The sequence below is a fragment of the Sorex fumeus genome, unplaced genomic scaffold (assembly GCF_029834395.1).
Source record: "Sorex fumeus unplaced genomic scaffold, SorFum_2.1 ptg000125l, whole genome shotgun sequence".
Taxonomy (NCBI): domain Eukaryota; kingdom Metazoa; phylum Chordata; class Mammalia; order Eulipotyphla; family Soricidae; genus Sorex; species Sorex fumeus.
In genome coordinates, this window is record NW_026606182.1 from 2,583,135 (window position 1) to 2,603,232 (window position 20,098).

General features: G+C 62.3%; 3 protein-coding genes across 3 annotated transcripts in view; 2 read left to right on the forward strand and 1 right to left on the reverse strand.

Annotated features, from left to right (window-relative positions):
* MICALL1 (MICAL like 1) overlaps positions 1–6,350 on the forward strand; it is a 23,802-nt gene extending 17,452 nt beyond the window's left edge. Inside the window, exons 10-16 of the mRNA XM_056137603.1 lie at positions 705–839; positions 1,479–1,605; positions 1,694–1,784; positions 2,046–2,119; positions 4,132–4,246; positions 4,350–4,396; positions 5,455–6,350. Of these exons, the coding sequence (XP_055993578.1) occupies positions 705–839; positions 1,479–1,605; positions 1,694–1,784; positions 2,046–2,119; positions 4,132–4,246; positions 4,350–4,396; positions 5,455–5,576 (711 nt within the window). The 3' untranslated portion in view covers positions 5,577–6,350. The remainder of the gene's footprint in view (positions 1–704; positions 840–1,478; positions 1,606–1,693; positions 1,785–2,045; positions 2,120–4,131; positions 4,247–4,349; positions 4,397–5,454) is intronic.
* POLR2F (RNA polymerase II, I and III subunit F) overlaps positions 1–18,779 on the forward strand; it is a 23,397-nt gene extending 4,618 nt beyond the window's left edge. Inside the window, exons 2-6 of the mRNA XM_056137600.1 lie at positions 11,894–11,917; positions 14,153–14,222; positions 15,064–15,194; positions 18,221–18,292; positions 18,657–18,779. Of these exons, the coding sequence (XP_055993575.1) occupies positions 11,898–11,917; positions 14,153–14,222; positions 15,064–15,194; positions 18,221–18,292; positions 18,657–18,747 (384 nt within the window). The 5' untranslated portion in view covers positions 11,894–11,897 and the 3' untranslated portion in view covers positions 18,748–18,779. The remainder of the gene's footprint in view (positions 1–11,893; positions 11,918–14,152; positions 14,223–15,063; positions 15,195–18,220; positions 18,293–18,656) is intronic.
* CUNH22orf23 (chromosome unknown C22orf23 homolog) lies at positions 7,240–11,269 on the reverse strand. Its single transcript, XM_056137593.1, has 6 exons — positions 11,127–11,269; positions 10,059–10,121; positions 8,656–8,838; positions 7,723–7,857; positions 7,500–7,600; positions 7,240–7,380 (listed from the first exon to the last, which is right to left on the reverse strand). Exons 1-6 carry the CDS (start codon positions 11,254–11,256, stop codon positions 7,309–7,311), a joined length of 684 nt encoding a protein of 227 aa, XP_055993568.1. The 5' UTR covers positions 11,257–11,269; the 3' UTR covers positions 7,240–7,308.
* Positions 18,780–20,098: the final 1,319 nt, after the last annotated feature.

The following is a 20,098-nucleotide window of genomic DNA, read 5'->3' on the forward strand; positions in this document are numbered from 1 at the left end:
GGGTCCTGAGGGCCCACTGGGTTTGCTTTGTTTCTTGCTTGCTTTGGGGTGCTCACCCTGCCTGTGCTGGGGTGTCGGGATTCAGACCGGGGCGTGCATCCCTTTGAGCTCTCCCCATGCTCCCCGCTGTGGGCCTTCTGCTCGGTGCTCCCTGCACCCAGGGGAGCCATCGATAGCTGAGCCCCACTCCCCACGGCAGACAAACCATCTCCGGTTCAGACCCAGTTCCCTTCCCACCTAGGGCCCCCCGAGAGGGCTCTGGTCAGGGGCTCTCCTGTGTCCCCACAGTCACTGGCCAAGACTCCCAGAGCTGGGCTCCCCCTGACACCCGATTGCCCAGGAGCTGGGGCTCCCCACTGACCAGAGGGGACAGAGTCAGTGTGTGAGGAGGGGATCACAGAAGATGGGGTCCTTCTGCAGCCTGGACACACACACACACACACACACACACACACGCACACACACGTGGGTGACTTTGACCCCTGCATTGGAGCTGGCTCAGCTTCCTGTGTCATCAGCTTTCTGGGTCACTGCAGCATGAAAGATGCCAGCGAAGGGGTGTGGACGTGGCCCAGGGGGAACGGGGACACAGCCAGAGCTCAGGACCTAGAGCTGCACGTGGTCGGGCTGCAGCTTAGGAGATGAGGGGGATTGGGGTCTCCCGCCCCTCCCCACACTTACCCCTGTGGTGCTCCCAACTTTAGTCTTCCTGCAAGGAGAACCCTTTCAACCGGAAGGCGTCACCCACAGCGTCCCCCGCCGCCAGAAAGGCCACCAGGGGGTCCAAGCCAGCGAGACCCCCTGCGCCCGGCCACGGCTTCCCGCTCATCAAGCGCAAGGTATCCTCAGAGCCCCGAATGCAGATTCCTCGGAGGGGTCTGTCTGCGGAGCTGCCCCCAGACTGGGATGGGGGTCGGGGGGAGACGGGTCTCTGTTTTGCCTGTTTGTTTTTGTTTGGGGGCCACACCCGGCGGTGTTCAGGGTTAACTTCTGGCTCTGTGCTCAGGAATCATTCCTGGAGGGGCTTGGGGGACCAGATGGGGTGCCGGGGTTTGAACCCAGGTCAGCCACGTGCAGGACAAGCACCCCCCACAGTCCTATCGCTCTGACCTCAGGAGGGGGGATTTTGAGCGCCCCCTGAAAGCAAGCTCACACAACCCCTGCCAGCCCCCCCCCCACCCCGCCACCCCGACTAGAGCAGTAGGGTGGGAGGCTGAGCTTCCTGGTCACAAGTCAAGGTTGCAGGCACCCTCAGGGACGCGGAGGTGCTCTGGTGGGGTCCCTGGTGCCCCTCTGAGAGCTCTCTGGGTGGGGAGAAGGGGGGCTCTCTCCTGGGGGAGGGGAGGGACCAGTGCCTCTGTTTCTGGGGTGCTTAGAGGCCGCCTCCCAGCCCTGCCCCAAGCAGGGAGCCCTGCGGACTGGGTGGGGACAGCCAGGGGGCCGGGGACGGTACCTGCCGTGACCAGGGGTGTGCACAGGTGCAGGCTGACCAATACATCCCCGAGGAGGACATCCACGGCGAGATGGACGCCATCGAGCGCCAGCTGGATTCCCTGGAGCACCGTGGGGTGCTGCTGGAGGAGAAGCTGCGCAGTGGGGTGAATGGTGAGGCTCGGGGTGCTTGGGGGCGGGCAGGGCTCCTGGGGGGTGGCACCCTGGCCCCTGAGACACTCAGACCGTGCTGGGCTCGCAGAGGGCCGTGAGGACGACTTGCTGGTGGACTGGTTCAAGCTCATCCATGAGAAACACCTGCTGGTGCGCCGGGAGTCAGAGCTCATCTACGTGTGAGTGCTCCCAGTGCTTCCCACCCCTCCTGAGTCCTCCCCCCTCCTGCCCCTCCTAGGTCCTCCCCCTCCTCACGCTCCTCCTAGGTCCTTCCCCTCCTCCCACCCCTCCTAAGTCCTCCCGCCCTTCTAGAGTGCTCCCAGCCCTCTGAGTCCTCCCACCCTCCTCACACCCCTCTCGCCCCTCCTCCTGGGAGCCTTTCCCTGGCTCACGCAGGGCTCAGCTGCCTTTTCTCCCCCCCACCCCACCACACCCCGCAGCTTCAAGCAGCAGAACCTGGAGCAGCACCAGGCCGACGTGGAGTACGAGCTCCGCTGCCTCCTCAACAAGCCAGGTGAGCGCGGCCACAGCACGCCGGGCGCGGAGGGGAGGGAGGGGAGGTGACTGTGAGGGGCGGTGGGGAGGGATGGCCTGGCCCCTGGCCCGTGTCGGGGGCGCGCTCCCGTGTCCTGGCAGCACAAAGCTCGCAGGTGGGCCGGGGGTGGGCACCCCCTCTTCTGCAAAACGCGGAGGCAGGGGGCCCAGCTGTCCCGGGGAGTGTCTGGCCAGACTCAGAGCTTTGCAGGGCAGCGCTGCCCTGGGAGAGGGGGCAGCAGATGGACCCCCATGTCCAGTGGGCTTGGAATAGGGGTCGGGGGCAGAAATGGCATCAGGGCTGGAGGGCGCAGGAGGAGCAGGAACCAGAGTCTGTTCTGCCCCAGGTCCAGCCTGCCGGGTGATTGCCCTTTCTTTTGGGGGGCCTCCCCGTTTTCCAGGGGGGCCGGCGCCACTGTCGGCAACATTCCGTTAGCCAATCTTGACAGTCCTTAGCCTGGCCAGAAGATGCAGCGCTGTTTGGGTCAGGCCTGTGGGGCCCTCAGGGCCATCCTGGTGGTCCTGCGGCCCATGCGGTGTTGGGGCTCTCTCGGGTCCTGCGCCCTGACCACTGGGCCCTCTCCCGGGCCCCTGATGGCCCCGCTACTTGTGGTCCTGTGTGCTGGTCAGTGGGAATGAAGGTGCTCAGGACTTGGGAGATGGGGAGCAGGTGTGGGAGTCTGCCCCGTGGACTGCTTGCTCTTCCTTCCTCCCTCCCTCCCTCCCTCCCTTCCTTCCTTCTCTGTCTTTTTTGTTTGGTTTTGGGCTGCACTCAGTCAGCACTGCTCAGGGCTCACTCCTGGCAGGGCCCAGGAGGCCATCAGAGATGCCTGGGATGGAACCTTGGGTCAGCTGCGCCCCACCCACTGTGCTGTCTCTGCGCCCTGCTTGCTGACTGACCTGCGTGTGACTGCTTGAAGCCAGCTGCTTGGCCCTTGGTGTGAGGCACAGCGACACCTTGTGGCTGGAGTGGGCACTGCACTGGGTGCCGGTTGCCAAGTGGCTGCCCGATTCCCCGGGGTGGGGGTGGGGGGGTGTCATTGTGTCCATGGATTGGCCTTTGGAGTGTGAGGCGCCAGGATAAGGCCTCAGTGAGTTGAACCCCTCGGCGCAGCATCAACGCTGTATCTTGGGGCGTCAGGCTGCCGGGTTCAAACCTAGCTCCACCCTTGCTGTGTGCTGGAGACCACGCACCAGTGCCGAGGTGCTCCCGGGGCTGTGCCTGGCATACGTGGGTAGCACTGGGGTCGCCCGCATGACCACATACTTGCAGGGCAGGTGCTTTTGCTGCTGGGCCTTTTGGCTCAAGAGTCTTGTTTCTGTTTTGGGGACACACGTGCGGTGCCAGGGATGGTGCCTGGGTCTCCCACACCTGTGCTCTGCCGCTTGAACCCGCTTCCGGGCCCCTTTGTCATCTCTCTCTCTCTCTCTCTCTCTCTCTCTCTCTCTCTCTCCCCTCCGCTGTGGCTTTTTGAAGGGGGGTGTTGGATTTGGGGCTGTTCCTGGCTCTGTGCCCAGGGGTGTCCCTTGGTGACGTTCAGGGGCCCATATTGCAGGGCCAGCCAGGGCTCAGCCATGGGCAAGGCAAGAGCCTTAACCCCTGTGCAGTCTCTCCAGCTCCCCTATTTATCCCCCTTTTTTGTACCACTCCTGGCTCTGTGCTCAGGGATCATTGCTGGCAGGGTTCGAGGAATCATTTGGGGTGTCAGGGATCAAACCCGGGTCAGCTGTGTGCAAGGCAAGCGCCCTCCCAGTTGTCCTGTCTCTCTGGTCCTTCTGCTCTCCTGTTCTCTCCTTAGCTGTCTTTCGCTCTTCCCTTTCCTTCAGCTGATTAGCCTCGGTCTCCCCTAGAGCGACCCTGGAGCGCCCCCGCCCTTTAATGGCACCCAACCTGGGGCGGGTACCCTGTGCCCTGCCGTGTGGGTCCTGGCCTTGTCTCCGGGCACAGGGGGTGCTGCGCCTTCCCACATCCCCCCCGTTTCTCCTCGGCAGAGAAGGACTGGACAGAGGAAGACCGGGTCCGGGAGAAGGAGCTGATGAAGGAGCTGGTCACGCTCATCGAACAGCGCAACGCCATCGTCAACTGCCTGGACGAGGACCGGCAGAGGTGACAGCCACTGTCTGCCATCCCCACGGCCCACCCTGAGTGACCCAGAGCCCGCGTGACCCCCCATCCCCTCCCCCCTGCTCAGCTGCCTTTCTCTTTGCAGGGAGGAGGAGGAAGATAAGATGCTGGAGGCCATGATCAAGAAGAAAGGTGAGGCCTCTGGGGTAGGGGCAGGGCAGCATTTTCCCTGGGGCTGTTCCCCCCAGCTCTGCCCACCTCCTGGACTGACCAGGGTGCCCAGAGGGCCTGGCAATGCTCCCTGGCCGCGGTGTGCGCTGGGACAGGGCTCGACCTAGGTCCCTGTACTGGGGTCTGAGGTTGCTGTGTAGGGGCGTGTTTGTGGGCGGGGCCTATCATGGGCCAGTGTTGGTGGGCGGGGCCTGCCAGTGGGTGGTGCTTGTTTGTGGGCGGGGCAAGTACAGGGATGGAGCTTAAGGGTCCTGCTTGCAGCCGAGCGCTGCAGGTCTTTATGGCTGCACTTTTTAATTTTAATTAATTTTTAGTTTTTATTATTATTATTATTTTGATTTTTGAGTCACACCCGGCGATGCACAGGGGTTACTCTTGGCTCTGCACTCAGGAAAGGAATTACTCCTGGCCGGTGCTCAGGGAACCATAATGGGATGCTGGAATCAAACCCGGGTTAGCCGCGTGCAAGGCAAATGCTCTATCCGCTGCACTATTTTAAAATTTTTTTAAAAAATTAAAAAATTTAAATTTAAAATTTAAAAATTTTAAAATTTAAATTTAAAAATTTAAAAAATTTAAAAATCCAGCCCCTATTTTTAAATTTTTCTTTTTTTTTTCCTTTTTTGGGTCACACCTGGCAATGCACAGGGGTTACTCCTGACTCTGCACTCAGGAATCACTCCTGGTGGTGCTCAGGGGACCATATGGGATGCTGGGAATCGAACCCGGGTCGGCCACATGCAAGGCAAACGCCCTGCCTGCTGTGCTATCACTCCAGCCTCCTATTTTTAAAATTTTTTATTATTGAATTTGGCCGTACTTTTTCCCATCTCCTGAATGGACCCATGACTTGAGGGGTCTTAGGGCTCTGGCGGTCGGCAGGTGTGTGTCTTCACGGTGTGAGCACCCCTCTGGGGAAACCCGGCTTCTCAGAGGGTGGGGACTAGGGCCGGGCAAGGAGCTGCCAGCGCCCCAGCTCCCCTCGCTCAGAGGCCTGAAGCCTCCCTTCCCTTCTGCAGAGTTCCAGAAGGAGGCCGAGCCTGAGGGCAAGAAGAAGGGCAAGTTCAAGACCATGAAGGTGCTGAAGCTGCTGGGGAACAAGCGCGAGGCCAAGAGCAAGTCCCCGGGGGACAAAAGCTAACCCAGCGGTCGCGCGTCCCCTGCTGCCGGCTCGGCACCCCCTTCCTGGGATCGATGGCAAGGAAATGACACAACAGGGGTCTCAGGCCTCCAGCTGGCCCTGGCTGGGGCGGCCTTTTCACAGTTCTGAGCTGCAGGGAGGGGGTCGTGGCTGCTGAGACCGCCCCCGAGGAGCAAAAGTGGGCAGCAGCCTGGTGCCCCTTGTCCACTGGCCCGGGGACTCCCTGCTCCGGGCAGGCCAGCAGGCAGGCACCGCTGGTCGTCCTGGTGACAGAGGTGCTTCCTTTCCCTCCCTGCCCAGCGGCCACCCTGGTCTCTGGGTCATGTCCCCAGCGAGGCCTCCATGAGGCTTTTCATCAGCAACATCTGTTCCTGGCCACCAGCCAGGGCTTGGTGCTGACCCGTGCCGGGGGGGTGCTGTCCCCCACACTTGTGTTGTTCTCACTCCACGGGCCTGTTCCTGCCGAGGGCCTGGGGTGCCCCCGACCCCACTCCAGGTTGCAGCTGTGATGTTGCCTTGTGCCTCTCACTCTGAGCTCTTTCTGGGGTGCCCGCAGGGGCCCACCCTCTGCACCTCTGGGAACGGTGGCCCCGAGCCAGCAATAAACACGGCAGCCCCGGCGTCGGTGCCTTCCCTGCCTTGTCCCTTCCCCTAACTGGGGGGCCTGGGGTGGTCCGGGGGCCATCCCTCCGGCACCTTTTGGGGGCAGGCAGGTGATCCACTGACCCGACTGGGTGCGCCTAAGGCGTCACCTTCACAGCTGTCCTGGAGTCATGTCTGGGGTGTGCGGTTGTGGGCCCAACTCCTCTTATTCCAAAAACTGGGGCGCCCATGGTGTGTCTCTGGGGGAAAGCTGGCAGTGACTGAGTTCTCATGGGGGGGGCCGGTGGCTCATTGACCCCCCAGCGGTTGTGGGGTGGGGTGTGCTGCCCTGCCCTTGGCGCCCTCTGAGCTGGGCCCCAGCCACCCTGCCGACCCCCCACTTCCAGGCTGTGTCCGGGTGTTCTGCTGACCACGTTGGGGGGTGAGCTGCCAGGATTGGGGTCCCCCCCACCGGGTGGGGTGGCTTGCTTGACACTACTGGGCTGTTTTGATTCTGGGGGCCAGAAGGTGGAGAGGATATTGGGGTGTGTGGTTCCTGGCCCTGCGTGGGGAGCGCGCCTTGGCTGGGGGGTGCTGCTGAGCACAGGCCGGAGCACCTTCACTCTGAGCCCCCCGCAGGCCCCCCGTGCTGGCGGCTGTGGGTCTGTGGAAGAGGGCGGCAGGGAGGCTGTGTGCCAAGCGTAACGGAGAGGCAGCAGCCACGAGGCAAGTGTGGGGAGGAGGGAAATGTGGGGACCCCCCTCCCCACGCCGGAGACAGGCTCGCGGCTCGCAGCCCTGTGCTGGAGAGAGCCGTGTGCCTCGAACCCGCACGCTCTGTCTCTGAAAACACTGGTGTGCGCGGAGACCAGGGAAAGAGCCTTAATCCGAGCTGGGGTGGGAGGAAGAGTCTTGTTCACCCCAGATGCAGGACAGCACGTGCAGACAGGAGGTTGTAGGGACGCCGGGCCCCTGGGCCCCCCACCCCGTGTCCTCAGTGTCCCTGTACTGGGCCTGCTTCCCAGGGAGGCGAGTCAGGGCCACACGGGGGTACCCGTGGCTGGGGGTGATTGGGGGGGGGGGCGGTTCTTTGAGGTCTCGAGGCCTGGGCAGTGCTGAGTGGCCGTGGCTGGAGGCCAGGGTGGGACAGGCTAGAGGGCGGCCAGGGCCTTCCGGAGTTCCTCGCTCCGCCTGGCGTCAATGTCTTCCATTTCCCGCAGCTTCTGCCAAGGGTGAAGGGGCAGGACGCGGGGCATTAGGGCGGGGTTGGAGCGGCCGCCCCCGCGGAGAGCTGGGCCCTGGCCCCATCGGTTGTCCCCCTCTCGCGGGTCTGCGCCCCCACCTGGGAGATCTCGGCCAGGATGATGGCCCGGAACGCTTTGCCCTGGCCCAGGGCCTCCATGTCGCTCAGGAAATCCTTCCTCTCCTCGATTTCCTTCACCACTACACAGGGGGACGCGTGGTCAGGCGGGCAGCTCTGCCGCCCTGCTCCTCGCTGGTGGCCCTTGGGGAGCCCCCGCCCCCGGGGGCCGCGCACACATGGAAGTGGGAGGAGGGGGCCTCACGCTCTTTAAAGCGGTCTGGCTCGGGGGTGGCTTTATCCTGCTGCTTGGGGGGCGCGGACTTCTTCTTCCGGGGCTCGGACTCCTTCCCGTTGGCAAAGATGTCTTGGAGTCTTCGCTTCTCCTTCTCCAAGTCTCCTAGGGGACCAGAAAAAAGGGTCTCCCCCATGTGGCCGGGGGTACTGGAGCTTGCCGGGAAGAGGTTGGGTTGGGAGCTTTGGTGCAGTGGGACCTGGGATTCGATCGTGGGGGTGTGAGGCCATGTGGTGCCTTGGTGGGGGGGGGCAGGGTAGGTCAGGGGCCAAGTTTGAAGGGGTGCAGACATTTGCGGGCTGCGTGCTGGGGACCGAGTTAGGACCAGACAGTCCCACTCACCAGAGACCCGGACAGTGAGCTGTACCTGGGGTTCTGGGAAGCACTTTTCAGATTGATTTTGGGGTTATGCCTGGTGGTGCTTGGGGCCACTCCCAGGTTTGTGTGTGAGGGGGGGTGGCAGGGGTGCAGGATTACTCCCACTAGTGTTCAGGGGCTGTGGTGCAGGAGAGGAACCCAGAATTCTGTACAGAACAGTGAGTTCTCTCTCTCAGCCTGGCAAACGTTTTTGGTGTGGGGGCCACATTCAGTGATGCTTGGGGAATACCCCCAGCTCTGTGTTTGGGGGTTCTTCCTGGCAGTGCTGAATAGGCCTGGGGAGCCATGTGCAAGGTCCGTGCCTCACCCAGTACTCTGTCTCCCAGCCTCCCGAAACATGCTTATCACTGAACTGCTTCCTCCAGCACCCTGACACCGCCCACCCCAATCTAACATGTGCCAAAGCTCCAGAGCATTACTGTTGATCACTAGAGATTGCTCACCTGTGTGTGTATGTGTGGGGTGTGTGTTGTGTGTGTTCTGTCCCTGAACCTCCATCTCCTCCCAGAGTGGTCCCAGACTTACGGGTGGCCTGAGGCTTGAATTGCTCCCGGCTGTATGCCCCGTTGGCTTGGCACATGCTGGCCGGCCGGAGGCAGGAGCGGGCACGCAGGATGGGGGGCAGGTAGATGACGGCGCTGGGCTCCTTGGAAGGCAGGACCTTCTGGCTGGCTGTGGGGCCGCAGTGGAGCGGGAGAGGGTCCCCTCCTGGGGAAGGAAGGCCAGGCGGGGGCCCCGGCTGTCTTTGAACTGTGTGTAGAAGCGCTGCCTGCCTGTAGTGGGGGGCACCCTCCCCGCCCCCTGCACCGAGTGCCGAACTGTGTGGGGGTCCAGTTCCAGATCTCGCCAATGCTCTTCCCAGGTGCCGGAATCTCTTCTCAAACACTGGATCACACTAGATCACGCGCAGTAATAAACTCCGCCTAATTTATCACGGGCGCCCTTCAGATCGGCCCATTTCTATATAACTTATTTTTTTATAGCTGAATGCTACTAGCCCTTAGGATGGATAAGTTATTTATTCAACTAGTCTCCTTGTTACAGATGTTCAGGTGGTTTCCGATGTGTTTTTACTACTTCGAACAATGCTGCAATAAACATTCTTGTACAACAAGCCTTGGTACTTTCTCCAGATGGGCAGCGATGGGGGTGAGCGGGGTGGTGGGCATCGTTGCAGAAACCCCAGCTCCAGGCTTGGGCTCATGGAAAAGTCCCATCGCGAGCTTGATTGGCTCTTCTCCCAGAAGCCCCGCCCAGAGAGGGCCCCGCCCCCTCCTTGACCTGCTGGGCTTCCTCTTTGGCTCAGAGCATTGCCAGGAGTCATGCCCGAGCAGGGAGATAGGAACAGCCTCTGAGCACTGCCAGGGGTGGCCAGGCTTCCCCCCACCAAACAGAAAAAGTAAGAAGACCTTGTTGGGGGCTGGAGTGATAACACAGCGGGTAGGGCGTTTGCCTTGCACGCGGCCAACCCGGGTTCGATTCCCAGCATCCCATATGGTTCCCCCGAGCACTGTCAGGAGTAATTCCTGGGTGCAGAGCCAGGAGTCAGCCCTGAGCATCGCCGGGTGTGACCCAAAAAGCAATAAATAAGCAACGACAAAAAAAAACCCTGTTGGTGGGAGAGCGAGCTCACAAGGCTAGTGCATCTACCCTCTGCATGCAGGCTTGACCTCTGGCACCGAGCACTGCCAGGAGAGCAGTGGGTAGGTCCCAAGCACTGCTGGGTGTGGCCCCCAGACCAAACCAACCTCAAAATGTAATGACTAAAATTATAGCTCTTCAAGGCTGGGGAGACGGTTCGAAGAGCTGGTTTCAGTCATGTGGGAAATCCACTTTGGTCTGACCCCCTGGACACCGCTGGGTGGGACCCTCCCAAACCCAACCCCTGGAGCGTGTCTTCCTCCTTGCCTATGTGAGCTGCCTCTTACTTTTCACCGTGTCCATGAGGTGGCGCTGCTGGAAGTTGGTCAGTTTGGATTTCTTCATCATGGCTGCAAGGCAAAGTGCTTCTGAGGGCTGGAGCCATCAGCCCTGCAGGAGGCTGACCCGGGTTTGATCCCCAGCACTCCACATGGTCACCCCAGTAAATCAAGAGGAACCCGAGTGCAGAGCCAGGAGTACGCCGTTGTTTTTGTTTGGGGGTCACACCTGGCGATGCTCAAAGGTTACTCCTGGCTCTGCACTCTAGAGTCACTCCTGGAAGTGCTTAGGAGACCATATGGGATGCCGGGGATGGAACCCAAGTCGGCGGCGTGCAAGGGAAGTGTCTTACCTTCTGTACTATCACTCGGGCCCCAGGAGTATGCCTTGAGCACTGCCAGCATGGCCCAGAACACAAGAAAGAACTAAAGTGCTCCTGAGAGCCCCAGAGAACAGGTAGATGCACTTAGCTCGGCCTGATGCCCTCAAAGAGGGTTACACCCGCGTGAAGGAGGCCTCACAGAAGCGAAAACGCCTGGGTCCCTCTTTCCCATCCTATACTAGTCTTTCCCATGTCAAGCTTCGTGTGTGTGTGTGTGTGTGTGTGTGTGTGTGTAGGGTATCTTTTGGGCCACCCAAACTTGGCAGTGCTGGGGGACTTCGGTGCTGTTGAGAGACTGGGCATTGCTGTGAATCAAACCAGGATGGCCAGTACAGCTGAACTGTTGGGCTCTGTGTACTATTTCTCCAGCCCTCCAGTACATTTTTCTTATTCATTTTTTCCCTCTTCTTTTCCTTTTGGGGCTGCATCTGGTGGTGCTTAAGAGTTACTCTTGGGGCTGGAGTGATAGCACAGCAGGTAGGGTGTTTGCCTTGCACGCGGAATGAACCCAGGTCAGTCACGTGCAAGGCAAGTTCCCTACCCCCAAGTACCCATCACCACTCGGACCCTTGAACCCCAATGGTTTCTTATCTGAGAAATGAAAACAGCAACCCCTAAGCCCCGGCGAGGGAGAACAGGTCGGCAGAGGACACCCCCCCACCCCCCACCCCCCACCCCGCCCTGGGGCACTGACCTCTGAGCAGCTTGCAGGTTCCTGGGGTGAAAGTGACCAGCGGGGGGCAGCGGGGGAAGTCTGCACCTCTGCTCACTGCCTCCACTCTCTGCTGGAAAGCCATGGGAAGGTCCTGCGGGGGGCACCGCATGACACACCCCGTCTCCCAGTCCCTGTCCCTGCTGCCCCCCACCCCCACCCCACTCCCCACTCCCAAGGCAAAACTCTGGAAGCGAGGGGCAGAGCGCGGGAGAATCGCAGAAACACCAGACTGACCAGCCGACCGACAGACCGACAGACAGACAGACAGACACACAGGAACGACTTCATTCCGCTCCGATGGCAAGGACGCCCCTGGGTGGTGGGGGGGGGCGGCGGTGGGCTTAAGAGGGAAGAGATCGGGACAGCGCGGGTCGGGGGCGCGCCCCCCCCACCCCAGGAGCCTCACCTCCACCCCGAGCTCGGCTCTGACTCTCGCGGACCCTGAGCACAGCGCTGCGGAGCAGCCGCCGCCGCCGCCGCTGCCCAGCCGAGCCGAACGCTGAGCTCCGGGCAGCAAGCAACGCGTGCCCGGCCGCCTGCCGCTCTGGTTGCCATAGGAACGGGCACGCGCCGCCCGGCGCACGCGCACACCCGCCCCCCGGCGGCCCGCCCCCCGGAAGTACTTGCCGCCGGGTCAGCGCGCAGGCGCAGAACGCGCGGCGGCGGCGGCAGCGGCAGCGGCGGTGGCGGCAGTGGCGGCGCGTGGGGTCGGGGCGCGCGTTTCGCGGGGGCTCGCTCGGCGCGGACGTCATGTCCGACAACGAGGACAAGTGAGTGCGGGAGCCGAGGGGCGGGGGAGGCAGGAAGTCTGGCGGGGAGGAGGCTCGCGGGGCCGGGGGCCGCCGGGGACCCACGACGGGGGGACGTGGAGCCGAGCCCGCGCGCTCCTTGCACGCGCCCCCCGTGGGGCAGCCCCTGAGCCCGGGCCACGGGGTCGTGCCGGGTGGTCGTGCCGGTGGAACCCAGGAGGGAGAAACCGGGAGCCCGCTCTGGGGCCCCAGGAGCAGCGGTTTTTGATTTTTTGTGTTGGTTTGTTTTGGGGTGGGGGGCGGGGGGGGGGTTGGACCACACCTGGAGGCGCTCGGGGCGCATCCTGGCTCTGCGTGCAGGGGCCCCTCCTGGTGGGCTCCTGGGGACCCCGTGGGTTGCCCGGCATCGAACCCCGGCGCAAGGCCGTCAGAGGCGGGAGGTGGCCCGGGGGACGCACGTGGGGAGGCCCCGTCCCCTTGCCCCTGCCCTGGGCCGGCGGGTTCCCTCTCCTCCAAGTCTGATCTCGGAAAACGGAGCAGTTGCCAGCGTGAGGATGTTCCTTAGGACTGAGAACCTGTCCGAAGAGGGGCCAAGCCTGGGGGCTGAGGGCCAGGGCTGCAGCGCTGGGTGCTGGGTGCTGGGTGCCGTGGGAGCACCAGCCCAGGAGCCCGAGAAGGAGCCCCGGGTATGAGGGTGTCCAGACAGCCCCCTGGATAGTGTGTGGAGAGGGGGTTGGGAGTCCCTCCAGCCAGGATACAGCAAGCGCCTTGACAAGTGGATTTTTTTTTCTTTTTGGGTCACACCCGGCGATGCACAGGGGTTCCTCCTGGCTCATGCACTCAGGAATTATTCCCCGCGGTGCTCGGGGGACCCTATGGGATGCTGGGAATCGAACCCGGTTTGGCCACGTGCAAGGCAAACGCCCTACCCGCTGTGCTATCTCTCCAGCCCCTGACAAGTGGATTTTGGGCAGGAGACAGGGTTCCCAGGCAGGCGGGGCCGCCTTGCTGTGGTTGATCCTGGGTTCCATCCCTGGCACTGCTGTAAGCCGCTCAGTCACTTCCAAGTCTTTGGGCTGCTCAGCTGTCTTCTGGGTTCCTGTTTAATTCACTTGTTTTTATACGGGACCAGCGGGTAGGGCATTTGCCTTGCACGCCGCTGACCCGGATTCGATTCCTCTGTCCCTCTCGGAGAGCCCGGCAAGCTACCAAGAGTATCCTGCCTGCACGGCAGAGCCTGGCAAGCCCCCCGTGACATATTTGATATGCCAAACTCAGTAACAAGTCTCACGATGGAGACGTGACTGGTGCCAGCTCGAGCAACTCGATGAATGACGGGAGGACAGTGTTGTATGGGGCCACATCCAGTGATGCACTTGGGGGCCTTGCCCAGCCTGGTGCCAGGAATTGCTCCTGGTGGTTTTTGGGGCTGGAGCGATAGCACAGCGGGTAGGGCGTTTGCCTTGCATGCGGCCAACACGGCTGACCCGAGTTTGATTCCTCCCTCTCGGGGAGCCCGGCAAGCTACCCGTGACATATTAGATATGCCAAGCACAGTAACAACAAGTCACACCGGAGACGTTACTGGGCCCACTCGAGCAAATCAGTGAACAATGGGAAGACAGTGACAGTGACAGTTTTGGGGGGGACCATGTGGTGCCAGGGTTAGAGCGTGGGACTCCGGCGTGGCAAGTCCCTGTTCCTGTCTTTTGAGCCTTCTGCTTGGCCTGTCTGGGGTTTGGTTCTTGTGCCACACCCAGCAGTGCTCAGGGATCACTCCTGGCAGTGCTTGGGGAACCGGATGCCCAGCATAGAACTCCTGATTGGATAGCACACAAGGCAGGCGCCCTACCCTTTATCCCATCTCTCCGGCTCTTTTTTATTTAAATTTTTCTGTTTGTTTGTTTAAATTTTGTTGTTGCTTTTGGGGGGGGGGTTACACCTGGTGGTGCTCAGGGCTGAAACTCCTGGCTCTGTGCTCAGGAATCACTCCTGGTGGTGCTCGGGGGGCCATATGGGGTGTCAGGGATCGAACCCGTGTCCCTGAGTCAGCTGCATGGAAGGCGGGTGCCCTCCCCACAGTGCTGTTACGGGCCCATTTGTTTCAGGTGGGGCGATCCCTGGGTCATCTGTGTGAGTGGTGGGAGCGGCAGTGGGAACATGGGGGCCGGGGGGGGCAGTCTGTGTGCTGTGCTCTGGCTTCTCCGTGCTCCTCAGGGCGCGCAGTGCTCTCACAGGCCCTTTTCCCTTGCGCAGCTTTGATGGCGATGACTTCGATGACGTGGAGGAGGATGAGGGGCTCGATGATCTGGAGAACGCTGAGGAGGTCGGTATTCCAGGGGGCTGCTCGCCCCGGCCCCACCTCTGCTCACACGCGGGCTTCCTGCCTGGCCGCCCAGCCCCCTGCCTGGGGGTGGCCCCTGGCTCTGCGGGGAGGGGACAGTGCCGGGCCAGGGACTGACCCGGGGTCATCCGCGTGCGTGGCCAGTGCCTCCCCTCCTGTCCTGTCTCTGACCCTTCTATGATGATGTTTTTAGTTTAGTCCTTTTTTTTTTCTCTTTTCCTTTTGTGGGCCATACCTGCAGTGCTTAGGGGTTCCTCCTGGCTCTGCACTCAGGAATTACTCCTGGCAGTGCTCAGGGGACCATATGGGATGCCAGGGATCGAACCCAGGTCGGCCGCATGCAAGGCAAACACCCTACCCACTGTGCTATTGCTCCGGCCCCTAAATTCATTTTTTAATTAAAAAAGTGTTTTTGGGGGGCTGGAGCGATAACACAGTGGGCGGGGCGTCTGCCTTGCACCTGGGTTTGATCCCCAGCATCCCTTAGGATCCCCTGAACACCACCAGGAGTGATTCCTGAGTGCCAAACGAAGTGTGACCCAGAAAGCAAAAAAAAAAAAAATATTTTTTTCTTTCTGGGTCACTGCTGGCAGTGCTTGGGGGACCCTCTGTGATGCTGGGGACCAAACCTGGGTCGGCCCTGTGCAAGGTGAAGGCCACGTCGTTTCCCCCCCATGACTCAGTTTCCCCAACAGGACAGGGCGCTTGTGCCTGGTTTGTTATCCGCTCAGGGCCTCTGTCCTGAGGCTCAGTGTCTCCGTAGCACCCGGCCGCTCGCTGAGCCTCCCCTCTAAGCCTCCCCTCTGTTCTGTGTTGGGCACAGGAGGGCCAGGAGAACGTGGAGATCCTCCCCTCGGGCGAGCGCCCGCAGGCCAACCAGAAGCGCATCACCACGCCCTACATGACCAAGTACGAGCGTGCCCGCGTGCTGGGCACCCGCGCCCTGCAGATTGCGTGAGTGTCCCCTGACTCTGGGTGCCGTGTTCTGTCCCGTCCCTGCCAGTCGGGCGCCCCCTGCCAGTCCATGGGGAAGGGGTGTGAGGCCTGACCCAAGGGCGCCGGCGTGCGGGGCTGGGAGAGACGTTGGGAGGCGGTGGGGCCCGCGGGGTTCTAGACTCCAGGGGCCCAGCAGCTACGCCCCCCTGGGACGCCAGCAGCCCCCTCGCCGTGCCTTGTTTGGGGCCAGGCCATAGGGGCGGAGAGAATAACCGAGTGCTGTCTGTCTGTCTGTCTGTCTGTCTGTCTGTCCGTCTGTCCGTCCATCCACTGACCCCTGCATTTGCCCAGGTAGCCGTCTGTCCAGCCACCCCCAGACAAGTGCAGGGAGCGAGCCTGCCACCTGGGTGGCAGGCATCGGGTATCGTGGGGCCGGCCTGCCATGCCCTCTGCCCGCCGGGTGCCTGCAGGGAGGGAGGGGAGAGGCCGAGCCCCACTGTCCCCTGCTGGCTGGGTCAGAGGATGACACAGTGACAGGCTCCCTCCCTGAGCCCGGCTGGGACTTCTCCGGTGCTTCCCGCTGGTGGGCGGCTCCTCGCTGTCAGCTGCTGGGGTTTTCTCCCGTTCCGTCCTCTGGGGGAGCGTGGCCAGGGGCGCATCCCCCCCCCCCCCAACACACACACATTGTGGCTCCGTTTCGTGGCCACACGCAGGAGGGATACTCCTGGGGTCACCCGTCCCATGGAGAGGAGAGCGTGCATCTCCCCACCTTGGGGCGGGCGCCCCCCTGTAGGATAACACTGTTTTGTCCTTCCTCAGGGAGCCTAGGTTTATCGGGTCACACCCATCCCAGGGCACTGAACTTGTATTATAAGCTAATATTGCCTTTCTCCTCTCCTTGTGTCTTTTGAATGGTTTACCTTAAAGCAATGTCCTTTCTGTGTGGACACAGGAAGACAGTTAATATTATGCTTTGTAACTTGGGAGTTGATTGACTCCGAATAATATTTACTCCTGGGCATCTGCTTTCTTGACTCAGTTGCCCTTAGTTCCTAGCACCCCAAAGGCAGGGTCCCAGTGAGGGACTGAATGGGCCCAGGGCAAGCTGTGAGCCACCTTGGCATCGAAATGGGCCAGGCTGAAGCTCCACGATACTCAACTATGAGTTGAGGGCATGCTCATGAACAAATGCTGTCAGATCCAAAGTGAGTAATGACGAGACTAGGACCCACTAGGACCCGTCTGGGGCTAGGAAGACTTACCTGGCCTGAGGACCGCGGAATGTATAATGGGATGTTTATATCTCTTACTGTGCTCACACAGAATGGCATTGCTGGAAATATTAGAAGTAGATTTACTACAACTGTTTAAGTAGATTACTAGCTGAGGAAAGAACACACCCTCGTTGGGATCCCGCCCTTGAGCAGATCTCCTAGTAATCTGGAGTAATCTCTTTAGATGAGATTTTATCCTTGAGTTAATCTCCTCCAGGAGTGGTCTTACCTCTCTTTGTTGATTTGTCAATGTTCAACCCACCTTTGTCACCACCCTTCATGATTGCTATATAAACTAAGACTGTAAGCTCAGAGAGAGATCCAAAGTCAGAGCGAGAGGGGCCCAAGCTTGAGAGAGAGAGGCTGTCCTGATCCAGGCCACACACAGCGGCTCAAGAGCACCGAACGCGGGCGGTGAGACAGCCGTCCAGAGACCCCGCGAACACACAACCTTCAGCGAACACACAACCTTCAGCGTGCTAAGATTTTACACCCCCTGAGTGTTATCGGGCCCCCTGGAAGCCCCAGGGCACTGGAGCACCTTAATGGGGACCCCGCAGTGCTGGGGGCTGGCCTGGCCCCCACAACCACACCGAGCCCCAGCCCCGGGCCCTGTCGCCCCCTCCCCAGCCCCGCAGCACCACCTGGTGGCCATTGGGGCCTCCTACAGGGAGGGACGAGGGCCTGCGGGTTTTCCTTCCAGGCCCTAAGTTACAGCTTGCAGTGAGGGCCAGGGGGACCCTCAGAGGGGGAGCACTCAGGGAGAGGGGAAGCGGGAGACCCTCGGATTCGGCCCTTGGGACGTTTTCAGGCTTTGGGAAACCACCCGAATCGGCCTCATGAGAAACGGAGCCAGGTGTGTGGTGTAAGCGGGAGAGGCTGGTGGTCAGCCGTCGGGGACCCGGCTCTCCCGGGGGCCTGGGGAAGGCTCTGGAACCTGCAGGTGACACGTCCTCATCGCAGTTCCGATGGTTATGGGGCTGGGGGGCGGGTTCGTGAGAATTTGAGTTGGAATCATTTTGTGAGGCTCCCTGGAGGAGGTGACCCAGAATCAGCGTGCGTGTGTGTGTGTGTGTGTTCATGTGTGTGTTCATGTTCCATGGGGTCCAGAGTGTGTGGTGCCCGTTGGCAGGCTTCACTTCCTGTGCCGAGGGGAGCCGTGTCACATGGACAGCAGGCTGTGTCCACCCAGGTCCTCCCGGAGGCCATGGGGCCTGGGCCTGGACGGGAGCTCAGGCCGCCTCCTTGCCACTGATGGCAGACTCTGCCTGCTGTGGGGGCGCGGCGCGCAGGGGCCGGGGGCTACACCTGGCAGTGCTCCCAGCCCTGTGCTCGAGGGGTCTGACAGTTTGGGGCTGTGCGGGGACGGAGCCCCTGGGGCCACCTCCAGCCCCGGGCCCTGCCTGGCCGCCGAGGCCCTGCGCCCCGACTTGGCCATCACCCGAGGATGCCGGGGTTTGGGGAGCAAGGCGGGTCTGGTAGTGAACTGGCCCTTGTAGGTAAAAATTTCTCTCGTTTTTGGTTTTGGGGCCACACCCAGCCGTGCTCAGGCCTCACTCTGGGTGGGCTCAGGGTCCTTTGGGGGGCCGGGGTTGGAACCCGGGCCGACCGACCGCGTGACAGGACAGGTGCTTTCCGGGGCATGTTTGGGTCCGGGGCTCTGCGGCTGCGGCAGGTCACCTTTCGGGGGGCTGCTCTTGTCCGTGAGGTGCTCCCCGCTGGGCCTCCCCTCCTCACGCCGCCTCCCTGACACCTGCCCCCCCCCCGCAGGATGTGCGCCCCCGTGATGGTGGAGCTGGAGGGCGAGACTGACCCCTTGCTCATCGCCATGAAGGAGCTCAAGTAAGCACCCTGCCCCGTGATCCCTGCCCCCAGATCCCTGTTCTGTGCTCCCTGCTCCACTCTGAGTGCTCTTGCCCTGGGGGCTCTCCCTGCCCGCTTCCTCTCGCTCCCTGGTCTGTTCTTGAGGCGGGCCAGATTGGGGGGGGGGCGGTACTCCCAGGACGTGGGGGGCACGTGAGGGGACCTGCTGCCAATTTTCTGCCTCAGGATTTCCCGCTTCTGCCCCCGGGCTCCCCCAGGATAGAGCCCTGCACCCCGTCCTCCTGCTCCCCGCCTCCCCGGTTCTGCAGTTCCCCCCCCCGCCCCCATTCCTTCCGCTGCAGAACCGGGGCCGCCCTCACGCTCCGGCCTCTCCCCTGCACAGGGCCCGCAAGATCCCCATCATCATCCGCCGATACCTGCCGGACGGGAGCTACGAGGACTGGGGCGTGGACGAGCTCATCATCACCGACTGAGCCCCGCCCCGCGCCCGAATAAACTGTTTCCTCCCTCCCGGGCCCTCGTCCGCCCTCGTCTGTCCCGGCCCGTGGCCGCCCCCCCCCCCACCCCCGGGCCCCCCTCCCCGGTCCCCGCAGTCGGCCAGGAGACACCTCAGCTGCCTTCCCCGCACACAGACAGGCCTTTGTGCCCGGGGAGCCGGTTGCTAGGGAAACCCCCAATTTCCTTTGCAGGGGGCCGGCGCGGGGGCTTCTCCTTCTCAGGAGTATCACAGAGCAGGTCCCATCAAGCCGCCCTTTGTTCCCGGGGACCTGCCTCAGCCGCTTATCGAGGCCGGGGTCCCCTTACAGGAACACGGGCCCAGCAGGAAGCCGGGGATGCGGTGCTCCCCGCCCCCGCCTCACGCCTCGCCCCCGCTGGACAGTCACCGGGCAGTTCAGGGGTCACCGAGGCCCTTTCTCGGCTCAGGGTCCGATGGGTCCTGTCCCCTGAAGTCCTCTTCCAGAACCTTCTGGGAGGCCAGTCACGTGACCGCCCCTCCCTGGGGAGCAGGTGGCCGCAGGGACAAGGGGGTATGTGGGTGCCACGGGCGACGGGAGTGGCTACCCCAGCCTTCCGCTGGCCGCACGTTCCAGAACGTGGACAGCAGGACCTGGGGCCCCGATGGACGGCCGGGAGGCGCGCCCGTGGAGCGGGCCCGGCCGGCTGCCGTGCAGGAGTTAAGTCGGGGCGCAGGGCACCCGCACCCCCGGTGCCCTCCTCCGAGCCTGAGGAATTCTTTAATCAAGTTGGGTGCTGAAATTTCAGCTCTGAAACGCCGCCTTTGTGCCCGTGCCCAGGCCGCGCCCCGGCCCGCGGGGTCACTCTCGCGGCCCCGTTTCTCTGAATGGCCCCTTTGTTCCCGCCAGGCCATCCCGTATCGATGTGATTAAACGGAGATGGGGTGGGGAGGGTTAACCCTTAGGGAAACGGAGGGAAGGGGTGTCCCCGTCCCCCCCACCTCGGCTGTGCCCACTGTGCACCTCCTGGGCCTTCCTGGGCCCCGCGTGGCCCCTTGGCCCAACCGAGGTCCAGGCGTGTGTGTGAGGCTCCGGCCTCTCGGGGGCGCCTGACCCCCGCGGCTCCCCCTTCCCCAGACTTCCTTGCAGTCCTGGTGAGGCGGTCGCCGGGGCGGGTGTTTCCACCCTTGGGAGCCCCCCTGAGCAGGAGCGGTGGGTGGGTGCAGAGGCGTCCCGTAGGCGCCCCCTCCCAGGGAGGCCGGGTCAGAGCACCCACGCGGGAGACCGTGCAGCGAGGCACCCCCTCACCGAGCCCGCGGCCTGTGCGTCTGCCCCTCGGGTCAGAACCAGGTGTGATGCCCACAGGCTG